The following is a 16,844-nucleotide window of genomic DNA, read 5'->3' on the forward strand; positions in this document are numbered from 1 at the left end:
CGTGTTTATGACATTTCGATTAGTAAGAAAATAGTGTCTGCCATTTAAGTGAAGCAATTGCTGAAACTGAAGCCTATTTCGAGGCAAAAGACAAGAAATCAGAGAAGCGTTGGAATAATTCTATTGCTCTTGAATGAGATTACATTGATGAATAAAATCGAATTTTGGCAAAAAAATGTGTCACATGACTTATTGAGTGATGTGTTATGTTGAACCAAGCAGTTTCGGCTTGTCAATCTATATCCATTTTACGTTTGCAATGTCTTGATCTGTATATCTGTACAACGTATTAACCTTAAGTTAGAAGAAGTATCAAAGAAGCTCATGAGTCAGTTACAGATCTATTAGGGCCTACTTCCAAGTCAATTATAGATAAAAATTGAATAAACATCAAACGACGATGAAAGAGGAAAGAAACCTAAAAAATTAGACAATACCTTTATTCTTTTCATTTTCTCATTCTAAATATCCTGAAATTTAATTTCTGAAAATGAATTTTTCAGAAATATTTCACTTGCCTCACCTCAAATAGCTTTTACATTTATAGTGAATATATAAAACTGTCTAAAAAGCATGTTTTTAATATTTTTTCTAGTGAATTCAAGAAAGACATCTGAAAAATGAACCAAAGGATTTCTTCTTTTGTTTATCCTATTCTAAAATATCATAAAATTCAAAGGGAAACTACCTAAAAAAATTATTCACCAATACTTCTCTTTACTTTACCAAATTTTAGGTTTATTGTGAATATACAGGGTGTTCTGTTTTAATGTGATAAAGTTCAGATACTTAATTTTTAATAACTCACTTAAAAAGTGTCAAGGCTGATATCTTATAAATCATTTTGATTAGCATTATGTAGTAAATCTATTTTTGCAAAGTTACAGCTCATTCGTTGAAGGACCAAAACAACACCATTTGAAAAATTTTTACACTCCTCTTTTTCAAATTCCTAATACTCACTTTTTAAAATAATGCAAATCAGTTCGATGGACCTTGTAGGGAATTTTATGTTCTTCGAAATCGCTTTGGAAAACTTTGCTTTAACGTCTCCTATTGGTGAATCCATGCGAGTTGCAAAAAAAAACTCTAAAGCGATTTCGAAGAGCATAAAATTCCCTACAAGGTCCATAAAACTGATTTGCATTTTTGTAAAAAGTAAGTACTGGAAATTTGACAAAAAAAATTATATTTAAATTATATGTACTCAAAATTGTTATTGAGAGCTCAAACTTTGTGAGAATTTGTTTTTCTTTATGTAGATTAATTTGCTTGAGCACAGAAAAATTTTTTTTCAGAAATGAATGAATATGTTACAGGGTATTGAACTTGTTATGATTTTTATGGAAAATTGGTCTTTAACTTCTTAAATACCCCGTAGAAAACAACACAACCCTATATTATAAATAATTTTAAAATGCAAAAACTAATGACGGTTATAATTCCTCAAATTGTCAAATTGATATCTCAAAGGACAAAAAGGGTATCGAATTTTAACACAATAATCAATCACCCTGTATAAAATAATCCTTTTTTCAACATTTTTTCAAGTTCGTTTCTTATTTGAATTTAGAGCTTCCATTATTTTTTTTGATCATTATAAAACTCTATTAATTAATGTGATAAAACATAATAATGGAGAATTAATTGATTTTTTTGTATAACCTTTTAATTTGTATTAAAACACTCACAAATCTTTTTTTTTTTTTGAAAAAGATAATTACTTGGGATTGGTGCTGTTTCATAAATACTGTTGAAAACAAAATATTTGAATACCTGACTTTGTACTTCGGGGTGAATTAGCCTATTTATTGTGCACCTCCATTACCTGATACTCAAGTGACTTTGGTACATGGGTAATTCTCATGAAATTTCGAAATTACCTATCAATAAATTTTAATTTGCTCTGAAATTTATTATAAACATCGTGGTCTCCAGAATAAATGATTTTTACGATTTAAATGTGAGAGAATGAGATATATTTATTTTTTATGAAATCCTATTATTTATTTTTTAAATATATTTAAAATTCGACTCTGGGTGGGATTCTTGAACATTGTTTTGAACAGCTCAGAAAATTATAATCTATAGTATATGATAGCTTTCAAGAATTAATTTTATATTGAATGTTGTTTCTTCAATTCTAACGCGAACTACTCACAAATATCTTCTGTTTTGGAGGTTGAATTTTTTATAAAAAGTTTCAGTAAGCAAAAATGTGCGAAAATCGAATCGATCCTCTTGTAGTTTGAAATTTGTTATCTCATAACTCATCATCCCCTCACTTTTATGCAAAATGGAGGAATGACGATATAAATCATAACCTAAAAAAACCTCGTAACATAACCTTTAATTACCAGCTAGCTTTTCGCTATGCTTTTTATCTCTAAAAACATTCTTAATTACGCACAAAGATGTACGGAAACCGAATCAATCTAGTCTGAAAGTCATTAACCCAAAACTCATCATTCCCTCACTTTTATTCAAAATGGAGGAATGACAAAACCAATCGTAACCTAAAAAAACCTCGTAACATAACCTTTAATTACCAGCTAGCTTTTCACTATGTTTTTTATCTCTAAAAACATTCTTAATTACACACAAAGATGTACGGAAACCGAATCAATCTAGTCTGAAAGTCATTAACCCAAAACTCATCATTCCCTCACTTTTATTCAAAATGGAGGAATGACAAAACCAATTGTAACCTAAAAAAACCTTGTAACATAACCTTTAATTACCAGCTAGCTTTTCACTATGTTTTTTATCTCTAAAAACATTCTTAACTACACACAAAGATGTACGGAAACCGAATCAATCTAGTCTAAAAGTCATTAACCCAAAACTCATCATTCCCTCACTTTTATTCAAAATGGAGGAATGACAAAACCAATCGTAACCTAAAAAAACCTCGTAACATAACCTTTAATTACCAGCTAGCTTTTCACTATGTTTTTTATCTCTAAAAACATTCTTAATTACGCACAAAGATGTACGGAAACCGAATCAATCTAGTCTGAAAGTCATTAACCCAAAACTCATCATTCCCTCACTTTTATTCAAAATGGAGGAATGACAAAACCAATCGTAACCTAAAAAACCTCGTAACATAACCTTTAATTACCAGCTAGCTTTTCGCTATGTTTTTTATCTCTAAAAACATTCTTAATTACGCACAAAGATGTACGGAAACCGAATCAATCTAGTCTAAAAGTCATTAACCCAAAACTCATCATTCCCTCACTTTTATTCAAAATGGAGGAATGACAAAACCAATCGTAACCTAAAAAAACCTCGTAACATAACCTTTAATTACCAGCTAGCTTTTCACTATGTTTTTTATCTCTAAAAACATTCTTAATTACACACAAAGATGTACGGAAACCGAATCAATCTAATCTAAAAGTCATTAACCCAAAACTCATCATTCCCTCACTTTTATGCAAAATGGAGGAATGACGATATAAATCATAACCTAAAAAAACCTCGTAACATAACCTTTAATTACCAGCTAGCTTTTCGCTATGTTTTTTATCTCTAAAAACATTCTTAATTACACACAAAGATGTACGGAAACCGAATCAATCTAGTCTAAAAGTCATTAACCCAAAACTCATCATTCCCTCACTTTTATTCAAAATGGAGGAATGACAAAACCAATCGTAACCTAAAAAAACTCGTAACATAACCTTTAATTACCAGCTAGCTTTTCACTATGTTTTTTATCTCTAAAAACATTCTTAATTACACACAAAGATGTACGGAAACCGAATCAATCTAGTCTAAAAGTCATTAACCCAAAACTCATCATTCCCTCACTTTTATTCAAAATGGAGGAATGACAAAACCAATCGTAACCTAAAAAAACCTCGTAACATAACCTTTAATTACCAGCTAGCTTTTCACTATGTTTTTTATCTCTAAAAACATTCTTAATTACGCACAAAGATGTACGGAAACCGAATCAATCTAGTCTGAAAGTCATTAACCCAAAACTCATCATTCCCTCACTTTTATTCAAAATGGAGGAATGACAAAACCAATCGTAACCTAAAAAACCTCGTAACATAACCTTTAATTACCAGCTAGCTTTTCACTATGTTTTTTATCTCTAAAAACATTCTTAATTACACACAAAGATGTACGGAAATCGAATCAATCTAGTCTAAAAGTCATTAACCCAAAACTCATCATTCCCTCACTTTTATGCAAAATGGAGGAATGACGATATAAATCATAACCTAAAAAAACCTCATAACATAACCTTTAATTACCAGCTAGCTTTTCGCTATGTTTTTTATCTCTAAAAACATTCTTAATTACACACAAAGATGTACGGAAACCGAATCAATCTAGTCTAAAAGTCATTAACCCAAAACTCATCATTCCCTCACTTTTATGCAAAACGGAGGAATGACAAAACAAATCGTAACCTTAAAAAAACCTCGTAACATAACCTTTAATTACCAGCTAGCTTTTCACTATGTTTTTTATCTCTAAAAACATTCTTAATTACACAGAAAGATGTACGGAAACCGAATCAATCTATTCTGAAAGTCATTAATCCAAAACTCATCATTCCCTCACTTTTATTCAAAATGGAGGAATGACAAAACCAATCGTAACCTAAAAAAACCTCGTAACATAACCTTTAATTACCAGCTAGCTTTTCGCTATGTTTTTTATCTCTAAAAACATTCTTAATTACGCACAAAGATGTACGGAAACCGAATCAATCTAGTCTGAAAGTCATTAACCCAAAACTCATCATTCCCTCACTTTTATTCAAAATGGAGGAATGACAAAACCAATCGTAACCTAAAAAAACCTCGTAACATAACCTTTAATTACCAGCTAGCTTTTCACTATGTTTTTTATCTCTAAAAACATTCTTAATTACGCACAAAGATGTACGGAAACCGAATCAATCTAGTCTGAAAGTCATTAACCCAAAACTCATCATTCCCTCACTTTTATTCAAAATGGAGGAATGACAAAACCAATCGTAACCTAAAAAAACCTCGTAACATAACCTTTAATTACCAGCTAGCTTTTCACTATGTTTTTTATCTCTAAAAACATTCTTAATTACGCACAAAGATGTACGGAAACCGAATCAATCTAGTCTGAAAGTCATTAACCCAAAACTCATCATTCCCTCACTTTTATTCAAAATGGAGGAATGACAAAACCAATCGTAACCTAAAAAACCTCGTAACATAACCTTTAATTACCAGCTAGCTTTTCACTATGTTTTTTATCTCTAAAAACATTCTTAATTACACACAAAGATGTACGGAAATCGAATCAATCTAGTCTAAAAGTCATTAACCCAAAACTCATCATTCCCTCACTTTTATGCAAAATGGAGGAATGACGATATAAATCATAACCTAAAAAAACCTCATAACATAACCTTTAATTACCAGCTAGCTTTTCGCTATGTTTTTTATCTCTAAAAACATTCTTAATTACACACAAAGATGTACGGAAACCGAATCAATCTAGTCTAAAAGTCATTAACCCAAAACTCATCATTCCCTCACTTTTATGCAAAACGGAGGAATGACAAAACAAATCGTAACCTTGAAAAAACCTCGTAACATAACCTTTAATTACCAGCTAGCTTTTCACTATGTTTTTTATCTCTAAAAACATTCTTAATTACACAGAAAGATGTACGGAAACCGAATCAATCTATTCTGAAAGTCATTAATCCAAAACTCATCATTCCCTCACTTTTATTCAAAATGGAGGAATGACAAAACCAATCGTAACCTAAAAAAACTCGTAACATAACCTTTAATTACCAGCTAGCTTTTCACTATGTTTTTTATCTCTAAAAACATTCTTAATTACACACAAAGATGTACGGAAACCGAATCAATCTAGTCTAAAAGTCATTAACCCAAAACTCATCATTCCCTCACTTTTATGCAAAACGGAGGAATGACAAAACAAATCGTAACCTTGAAAAAACCTCGTAACATAACCTTTAATTACCAGCTAGCTTTTCACTATGTTTTTTATCTCTAAAAACATTCTTAATTACACAGAAAGATGTACGGAAACCGAATCAATCTATTCTGAAAGTCATTAATCCAAAACTCATCATTCCCTCACTTTTATTCAAAATGGAGGAATGACAAAACCAATCGTAACCTAAAAAAACTCGTAACATAACCTTTAATTACCAGCTAGCTTTTCACTATGTTTTTTATCTCTAAAAACATTCTTAATTACACACAAAGATGTACGGAAACCGAATCAATCTAGTCTAAAAGTCATTAACCCAAAACTCATCATTCCCTCACTTTTATTCAAAATGGGGGAATGACAAAACCAATCGTAACCTAAAAAAACCTCGTAACATAACCTTTAATTACCAGCCAGCTTTTCACTATGTTTTTTATCTCTAAAAACATTCTTAATTACGCACAAAGATGTACGGAAACCGAATCAATCTAGTCTGAAAGTCATTAACCCAAAACTCATCATTCCCTCACTTTTATTCAAAATGGAGGAATGACAAAACCAATCGTAACCTAAAAAACCTCGTAACATAACCTTTAATTACCAGCTAGCTTTTCACTATGTTTTTTATCTCTAAAAACATTCTTAATTACACACAAAGATGTACGGAAACCGAATCAATCTAGTCTAAAAGTCATTAACCCAAAACTCATCATTCCCTCACTTTTATTCAAAATGGAGGAATGACAAAACCAATCGTAACCTAAAAAAACCTCGTAACATAACCTTAAATTACCAGCTAGCTTTTCGCTATGTTTTTTATCTCTAAAAACATTCTTAATTACGCACAAAGATGTACGGAAACCGAATCAATCTAGTCTGAAAGTCATTAACCCAAAACTCATCATTCCCTCACTTTTATTCAAAATGGAGGAATGACAAAACCAATCGTAACCTAAAAAAACCTCGTAACATAACCTTTAATTACCAGCTAGCTTTTCACTATGTTTTTTATCTCTAAAAACATTCTTAATTACGCACAAAGATGTACGGAAACCGAATCAATCTAGTCTGAAAGTCATTAACCCAAAACTCATCATTCCCTCACTTTTATTCAAAATGGAGGAATGACAAAACCAATCGTAACCTAAAAAACCTCGTAACATAACCTTTAATTACCAGCTAGCTTTTCACTATGTTTTTTATCTCTAAAAACATTCTTAATTACACACAAAGATGTACGGAAATCGAATCAATCTAGTCTAAAAGTCATTAACCCAAAACTCATCATTCCCTCACTTTTATGCAAAATGGAGGAATGACGATATAAATCATAACCTAAAAAAACCTCATAACATAACCTTTAATTACCAGCTAGCTTTTCGCTATGTTTTTTATCTCTAAAAACATTCTTAATTACACACAAAGATGTACGGAAACCGAATCAATCTAGTCTAAAAGTCATTAACCCAAAACTCATCATTCCCTCACTTTTATGCAAAACGGAGGAATGACAAAACAAATCGTAACCTTAAAAAAACCTCGTAACATAACCTTTAATTACCAGCTAGCTTTTCACTATGTTTTTTATCTCTAAAAACATTCTTAATTACACAGAAAGATGTACGGAAACCGAATCAATCTATTCTGAAAGTCATTAATCCAAAACTCATCATTCCCTCACTTTTATTCAAAATGGAGGAATGACAAAACCAATCGTAACCTAAAAAAACCTCGTAACATAACCTTTAATTACCAGCTAGCTTTTCGCTATGTTTTTTATCTCTAAAAACATTCTTAATTACGCACAAAGATGTACGGAAACCGAATCAATCTAGTCTGAAAGTCATTAACCCAAAACTCATCATTCCCTCACTTTTATTCAAAATGGAGGAATGACAAAACCAATCGTAACCTAAAAAAACCTCGTAACATAACCTTTAATTACCAGCTAGCTTTTCACTATGTTTTTTATCTCTAAAAACATTCTTAATTACGCACAAAGATGTACGGAAACCGAATCAATCTAGTCTGAAAGTCATTAACCCAAAACTCATCATTCCCTCACTTTTATTCAAAATGGAGGAATGACAAAACCAATCGTAACCTAAAAAAACCTCGTAACATAACCTTTAATTACCAGCTAGCTTTTCACTATGTTTTTTATCTCTAAAAACATTCTTAATTACGCACAAAGATGTACGGAAACCGAATCAATCTAGTCTGAAAGTCATTAACCCAAAACTCATCATTCCCTCACTTTTATTCAAAATGGAGGAATGACAAAACCAATCGTAACCTAAAAAACCTCGTAACATAACCTTTAATTACCAGCTAGCTTTTCACTATGTTTTTTATCTCTAAAAACATTCTTAATTACACACAAAGATGTACGGAAATCGAATCAATCTAGTCTAAAAGTCATTAACCCAAAACTCATCATTCCCTCACTTTTATGCAAAATGGAGGAATGACGATATAAATCATAACCTAAAAAAACCTCATAACATAACCTTTAATTACCAGCTAGCTTTTCGCTATGTTTTTTATCTCTAAAAACATTCTTAATTACACACAAAGATGTACGGAAACCGAATCAATCTAGTCTAAAAGTCATTAACCCAAAACTCATCATTCCCTCACTTTTATGCAAAACGGAGGAATGACAAAACAAATCGTAACCTTGAAAAAACCTCGTAACATAACCTTTAATTACCAGCTAGCTTTTCACTATGTTTTTTATCTCTAAAAACATTCTTAATTACACAGAAAGATGTACGGAAACCGAATCAATCTATTCTGAAAGTCATTAATCCAAAACTCATCATTCCCTCACTTTTATTCAAAATGGAGGAATGACAAAACCAATCGTAACCTAAAAAAACTCGTAACATAACCTTTAATTACCAGCTAGCTTTTCACTATGTTTTTTATCTCTAAAAACATTCTTAATTACACACAAAGATGTACGGAAACCGAATCAATCTAGTCTAAAAGTCATTAACCCAAAACTCATCATTTCCTCACTTTTATTCAAAATGGGGGAATGACAAAACCAATCGTAACCTAAAAAAACCTCGTAACATAACCTTTAATTACCAGCTAGCTTTTCACTATGTTTTTTATCTCTAAAAACATTCTTAATTACGCACAAAGATGTACGGAAACCGAATCAATCTAGTCTGAAAGTCATTAACCTAAAACTCATCATTCCCTCACTTTTATTCAAAATGGAGGAATGACAAAACCAATCGTAACCTAAAAAACCTCGTAACATAACCTTTAATTACCTGCTAGCTTTTCGCAACGCTTTCTATATCTAAAAACGTACGTTATCAATATTGAAATATAATATAATTACCTTTTTTATTCCATACTGATGGAATGATTGAATAAGATTCAATCTTTAAAAAATTATAATGAAATCTAACAATTACTGTAACAAACTTGAAGACAATTCGCTGTTCCGAACAAGTACCGTGCAACCAACTGTCAAAAACGCGAGTATTACCAAAGACCTCAAAAAAAAAAATACCTACGTATCGACTGTTGGTAATGCTGTGAAGGAATGAATATTTTTCATGAGACAAATATTGACTAACATAAGACAAGTATTTAAAGACTTATGATCCTAACTTTAGAATAAAAACTTTCGACAATGTCCTAATCTGTATATTGGGACGTAGTAAAGGATAATTTCCAGAGTACTATATATTTTTTCCTCACAAATGCTCGTACTATCTCAAAGTTATTACCAACATTTTTAGCCCTGATGTTGTTCATTCGAAAAAACAAACATCCCAAGTCGGTTAGGTTTATTCTAAAAACTGCTAGGACAGGAGTTTCAAGATTTCATGAGAATTACCGCATGCATACTGACCTACTCGTGAGTGAGTTCGGGCTCATATGCATAAATCCATGATTTGTCGCCTGTCTTATAGACGTCTTTTCATGTACCGCGATTGAATTTTTTCAGCATTTTTTTGCACCAATCGACACAAGCTTTTTATTGAGCGATTGTCAAATTATACTGTATCCAATACGAACAAATCTTGTTGACGATCAAATAGTTCTCGTATGACAACACATTTTGGGTACGTTCACTATTAAAACTGTCAAACTTCATGACGGCAATGTCAGATTTGACATATTCACATCAGTGTTACCATATTTGAAATCTCGAAAATTTGGTAACCTCCAAATTATAAAATAACGAGTTCATGATAAATATATATTCACAATGCCGTACTTTAAGACCGTTTCGACCCAATTTCGATGTTTACCATAATATAACCTTAAATTCTTTCGATATATCAAATTTCAAATGTATCAAATCGATTTTCTTGTATTTTGTCGAGTTTTTCCGAAAAAAACAAGCAACCATTTGCTTAGAATTGCTTCGTGTCCTAACAAATTTTGTTGGGTTTGGTTCTTCTTGCAAGACCAATCGGTCGTTGTTTAGTTAAGTTTTTTTGAGCACCGCCTTTCAATTTTTTCAGCAGACAGACAAACGCTCGTAAAGGGATAAAAATCCGCATAAAAAGCGATAGAAACGCGCTTTTAAAGCGATAGAAATCGCATGAAAAGTCAAACACTCATTTAGATCAACAATATTTTTAAAAAAACTCACACAGATAAACGCTTAAAAGGCGATGAAAAACTGGCCCAAAAAAAGCGGTAGAGAAGCATAAAAGCAATAGAAAGTCACAATCAAAACAAAACTACGAGTTTTCAAAGCAAGAATATTTGTGAACTAATGCAAAAAATAAGCGCTTCAAAAGCAAGAAAAAAAAACAATAAGATCGCGCATTTTAAAACGATTAAAAGACCAAATATACGCCCATTAAAAACAACAACTCGTGAATAAACACCGCGCTTGAAAAGCGATGAAAACGCTCTTAAAAAGCGATACAAACGCGCAATAGAAAAGTCCACAAAAATATTCGTAAAGAAACCACGACAAATAAACGAAATAAACATACGAAAATCTAAGTTTGCACCAATCGACACAAGCTTTTTATTGAGCGATATCCAAAAACTAACAAATCTTTTTGTCAGCCAAATGTTCATTCAATATTAAATGTGTACGAGTGTAACTAATGTTTAAGTATGCCTCAAACTCACGGTTTGTCATATGACGATCTTCCAATATCAGTTTACGCACAGCATCGTAGATTTCTGGAACAACAGCCGATTTTGGAAGACCTTCAAGACATTCATCCTGTAGCGAAGTGCGACCAAGATATAACTCGGAAAACCAGATAGCTCGAGATGGTGTTTCATCACCAAAAGTCGAAGCGAAAAATGTCGAGTGTTGCCATATCTTAAAACTCAAGTCGCAAAACTCGTATTTCCGTGTGAATTATATTGAGAAACAGAACGAAAAATATGAATTTAGTTTTTGTATATGCTAGAGCATGTTCAACCTACTCGTTTATACTTTAGTAATTTCCATCTTTGTTGTGAAAAACCGGGATTGTTGTAACAAATTATTGATGATTCTGAACACAGAAGGAAATTGAACCAGGAAAACTCGTAACTGCCATCGATATACAACCACTTTGTTCCTTTAACTTTGTAATGTGGGCAATAGGTACCCAGTATATTTAATCCGCCAGTTGTTTGGTTCGTATTGTTCCAAGACCATTTCTAAGATGGCAATGACAGATTTCACATAAACACATCAGTGTTGCCATATCTTAAAACTTAAGTAGAAACTCTCCTGCTATGAAGTCATTTAAGTGACTTTGAATTAATCTTCCAATTCTTGTCTTGATTGTATCTCTGCAGCAAATACTCCGAAAAAAAAAAGAACTAAGCCGATCTAATAATTGGTATACATTCTTCTTTTTCTTCTTCTTCCTCTTTTAATAGGACAAGGTCCTGTACGTTTGGCTGTCTTCTTGGATCTTCCTGAGAAGCTGAACTCCAGCTCTCGTGCCACCTCTTTGGTGGTCTGCCTACAGGTCTGCGTGTGTTCGGTCTCTGAGTTTTAGCCCATCTGTCTTCTGGCATTCTTTCTTAGTGATCCCTCCAGAATCTTTTTCGTGCCCTGACCGATCTCACCACATCCAGTACATACATTCTGCGTTCGAAATTTTCATACCCTTTTTCGAATTGATATCTTCGGAGATCAGGTCGTTTAATTTTTTTAACAGTGCCCCTTCGGATACGGAAATACTACGCTTTGATAACTCATACTCGCTATGGCTAAGATACACGAAGTGTATTTCGATTTGGTTGACCACTCATCATATTCTGACGATTTAATTTCATTTTTAGTCCAAGATGCATGTTTCAAATATCTAAAAACGACTCAAATAGCACCCGTATGACAACAGGTTCTGTTTAAATTTCAATTTTGATTTCTGGCCTATTTAATATTTAATAATAAAAAATAAATAAACTTCAGCTTGGTAGAATGTGGTAATGGCGGTCACTTAACGAAATTTGGGCATAAAAGTCAAAATATAAAACATACATTTAGTCTGATAGAAGAAAAATGAAACATACATGTTAGTCTAAGTCGTAAAATACAAACGGTACTGAAAATCTGATATTTTTTGGTAGAAACTCTTAAATTAAATTTAAAAAAATTTACTTTGACCGGCATTGTCGCAACATACCGGTCATAGCATTGGTAATACCGGTCAAATACAAAAATCACACATTTATCCGGTGGGGGAGTCTTTTGCAGAACACAGGGAATGTGCCCATTGTCCACCTGTACCACATTTCATTATACTTGCCCCACAAATCACACATAAGGCAAAATCTGTCTCATTATTTTCATTGCCATTACAGATCCATGTCCATTTCAATATCAGAGTCAGATGATGTTGCATCGGTCCTTTTTCTGATTTTCTTTTCAGTTTTGAATTTATTTTCTTCTCTTCTTTTCGCTATCGACGCGCTTCTTCGATTTTTTGGCGCTGGTAGTGCTGGTTCTCTCAGGCGAATTTAGTATTTTTCTATTGGCTTCCTCAAGACGTTTTATTTTATTTGTTCCACCCTTGGACGTTTCCAGTTTTGTTTTTTTCTTTTCTTCTAATAAGTTTTTCGGTGTTGTAGATGTTAAAATACGAATACTGTTTAGGTTTTGTCACTTTGGTATTTTTCTTTGATTTCGGAAGGAGGTCTTCAACACTGCAATTGAGAGAAGGTGCTGATTTTGAAGTGGAAGCGATTGCAGCAACTTTAGGCTCCAGCATTGCGCGAACTACTTCCTTCGACAGCGACGATGACACACAGTTAGTTTACTAGCTTACAGGCCAACACGCCAGCGAATGGCCACTAAATTAAGGCTCTATGTTTTTCCAAGCAGCTTTTTTACAATCGGATACTTAAAAGCAGACTGTAAAAAGCTCAATGGCACGGAGCAAGTTTACAAGCTACTCGCGAATTCGCCGACTAGCAGCTTGTAAACTAGTCCAGTGTCATCGAGGCTTAACTAACGAATTCACAGCTGTGAAGAACCGGTAACGCCACTTGTCTACTGCGCATCTTGCTATTGTCACAAACCTTCTATTATTCTAGTAACCTTGAGTTAAACACTTCTGATGCTACGGTTTTAAAAGCAGTCGTTGCTGGATCTATCTTTCTCAAATGAATATAGGGGTGACCGGTATTGCCCTCTGACCCCTAGCACCCCATTTTACCCTACACCACGATGGCTAAAACATCTATTTTTACCGAATTATAATTCTAATTAACAATTTGTATTTTGAATTTATATCTATTGCATTTAAAAATCAAATTCTGTACTATTTCCATGTATTTGGTAATGAGGATACCAAATAATGGAAGTTACTCCATTTTAAATACTTCCCAAGCATAATAATCAAACACGATATCACAAAATATTTAATGTTTTGCCAGAAATTTCCCTCGCTAGTGTAAATAACTTAAAATTCGAGAAACTTTACACTAAAAGCAACCTAAAAAAAATTCCGTCTGCTTTAGAGCCCTTAAAAAAGCCAAAAAGGAAGCACGAAGAAAAGTCCTGTTAGGCGGCTCACCCCTCTACTTAGGCGGAGCGTCTCCTAGGTACACTATAGGCTCGGCATCACCAAGACAAGGCTTAGGTAACGGATCTCCTAGATATATGTGTTCTACTTACGACATTAACCTACCGAGAAGAAGAAAACACAAGGTGAAACATAAAAAGAAGCACAAAGAAGAAAAAGACAGAAAGCATAAAGAAGGAGAAGTAAGTCAATTGTCACTAGTAAAAGATGACAACTAGATTTAATAGATAAATAATTATTAAACGATCAGTAGATGTCGGCTCTGGTAGAAGTCGTTTATTAATTGTGTACTGTCACAGGCTATCGGTATATCAACAAATATCAATGCCCTGATTTAAAAATATCTATTTAGAAAAATTTTTAATGTATAACATTAGCAACTACACAAAATCTTTTTAAAATAGAAGGTGTTGTACAATATCATTTTGTTTCCACGATTTTTTTTATCCCGATTTTTTATTATTTCTCATTTTCCACTCTATAGTGATACATAATAGTGATTCATCCTGTCCTGCCAGGATTTTTAAATAATTCCTTGAAGAAGACATAGTAAACAGCCGAGGTTTATCAGAATTTACCTGACTTAAACTTAACCAGGTGATAAAGGTGTGCAATAAACAGGCTCGTGTTAATGTATAAAGTCTGGGATTCATTTATATGTTAAAGAAGAAGAGTCTAATACATGTCGAGACCCTTTTCGTTTCTAATTTTGGTCTCTTAGGTGTCTTCTTGACTTTAACTTTAACCCTCTGAACGAACCTGAATGTTTGGATATTGTTGTAAATTATTATTTTTAAAATATGTTCATTAATTTAGATTAGATTGTTTGGGGAATCGTTTTACCTTTCCAAACGCTCTGCATCTATATCTAAAAAGATATTTTGTACACGACTCTGCATCTCATTGTTCTGTCTTCGACGTTTGTACACTCTTCTTTGTCCCATTTAGCACCACTACTAGGTACCTGAACCTTTTGCTGAAACGAGCTGGAGTAGATGCTCTACTTTCCCTTTTGGCTTCCTCGCGAAATCTATAATCGCTATTCTCTGTCATGAAAGCTTCTATTTTGGTTCAAAAATGGCCAATGCAGGTCTTTGCTCTATCTCAAAACTAACTGTATGCCATAGAGTTGCATTTCGAGCTTGAGGTAACTTTTTATTGACCCTTGATTCGAGACTTCACCTTTTGTATCTCTCTAATATTTCTCTTTCTCTCTCATCTTTTCATCTTGTATATTCTTTGTCTTTTTCACTCATATTTACCTCTTTCAACTTCCTCTCGCTCTTATTCCATATTTCCTTTTTTCATCCCCCTATCTATTGTCCTTCCTTTATGTATCTCTCTCATCTTTCCCTCTTGTATATATCTCCCTCCTTCTCATCTTCTCCTCTTGTATGTTCTTTTCGTTTTTATCACACTTATATCCATCTTTTAACTATCTCTCACTCTTTCTTATCTTATATTTCCTTTTTTCATCCCCCTATCACTCTCATCTTCTCCCCTTGTATGTTCTTTTCGTCTTTATCACTCATATTTCCATTTTTTAACTGTCTCTCACTCTTTCTTATCTTATATTTCCTTTTTTCATCCCCCTATCACTCTCATCTTCTCCCCTTGTATGTTCTTTTCGTCTTTATCACTCATCTATCCATCTTTTAACTATCTCTCACTCTTTCTTATCTTATATATCCTTTTTTCATCCCCCTATCTCTCTCATCTTCTCCCCTTGTATGTTCTTTTCGTTTTTATCACTCATATATCCATCTTTTAACTATCTCTCACTCTTTCTTATCTTATATTTCCTTTTTTCATCCCCCCTATCTATGGTCCTTCCTTTTTGTATCTCTCTCATCTTTCCCTCTTGTATATTTCTACCTCTTTCTCATCTCCTCTTGTATGTTCTTTTCGTCTTTATCACTCATATTTCCATCTTTTAACTATCTCTCACTATTTCTTATCTTATATTTCCTTTTTTCATCTCCCCTCTCTATCGTCCTTCCTTTTTGTATCTCTCTTATCTTTCCCTCTTGTATATTTCTCTACCTCATCTTCTCCTCTTGTATGTTCTTTTCGTCTTTATCACTCATATTTCCATCTTTTAACTATCTCTCACTATTTCTTATCTTATATTTCCTTTTTTCATCTCCCCTCTCTATCGTCCTTCCTTTTTGTATCTCTCTTATCTTTCCCTCTTGTATATTTCTCTACCTCATCTTCTCCCCTTGTATGTTCTTTTCGTCTTTATCACTCATCTATCCATCTTTTAACTATCTCTCACTCTTTCTTATCTTATATATCCTTTTTTCATCCCCCTATCTCTCTCATCTTCTCCCCTTGTATGTTCTTTTCGTTTTTATCACTCATATATCCATCTTTTAACTATCTCTCACTTTTCCTTATCTTATATTTCCTTTTTTCATCCCCCCTATCTATGGTCCTTCCTTTTTGTATCTCTCTTATCTTTCCCTCTTGTATATTTCTACCTCTTTCTCATCTTCTCCTCTTGTATGTTCTTTTCGTCTTTATCACTCATATTTCCATCTTTTAACTATCTCTCACTATTTCTTATCTTATATTTCCTTTTTTCATCTCCCCTCTCTATCGTCCTTCCTTTTTGTATCTCTCTTATCTTTCCCTCTTGTATATTTCTCTACCTCATCTTCTCCCCTTGTATGTTCTTTTCGTTTTTATCACTCATATTTCCCATTTTTAACTTTCTCTCACTCTTATCTTATATTTCTTTTTTGTATCCCCTCTATCTCTATATTTCCCTATATTTTCCTGTTGTTTGTATTTGTCATCCCTCTCTCTGTCTCTTATCTTTCCTTTTTGTATCTCTTCTCT

At 32.9% G+C, this 16,844-nt stretch overlaps 1 protein-coding gene across 1 annotated transcript in view; it reads left to right on the forward strand.

Moving 5' to 3' along the window:
- LOC130899281 (PWWP domain-containing protein 2A-like) overlaps positions 1 to 16,844 on the forward strand; it is a 33,247-nt gene that overhangs the window by 6,773 nt on the left and 9,630 nt on the right. Inside the window, exon 6 of the mRNA XM_057809094.1 lies at positions 13,936 to 14,182. Within this exon, the coding sequence (XP_057665077.1) occupies positions 13,936 to 14,182 (247 nt within the window). The remainder of the gene's footprint in view (positions 1 to 13,935; positions 14,183 to 16,844) is intronic.

Source organism: Diorhabda carinulata, chromosome 11 (assembly GCF_026250575.1).
Source record: "Diorhabda carinulata isolate Delta chromosome 11, icDioCari1.1, whole genome shotgun sequence".
NCBI classification, from domain to species: Eukaryota; Metazoa; Arthropoda; class Insecta; order Coleoptera; family Chrysomelidae; genus Diorhabda; species Diorhabda carinulata.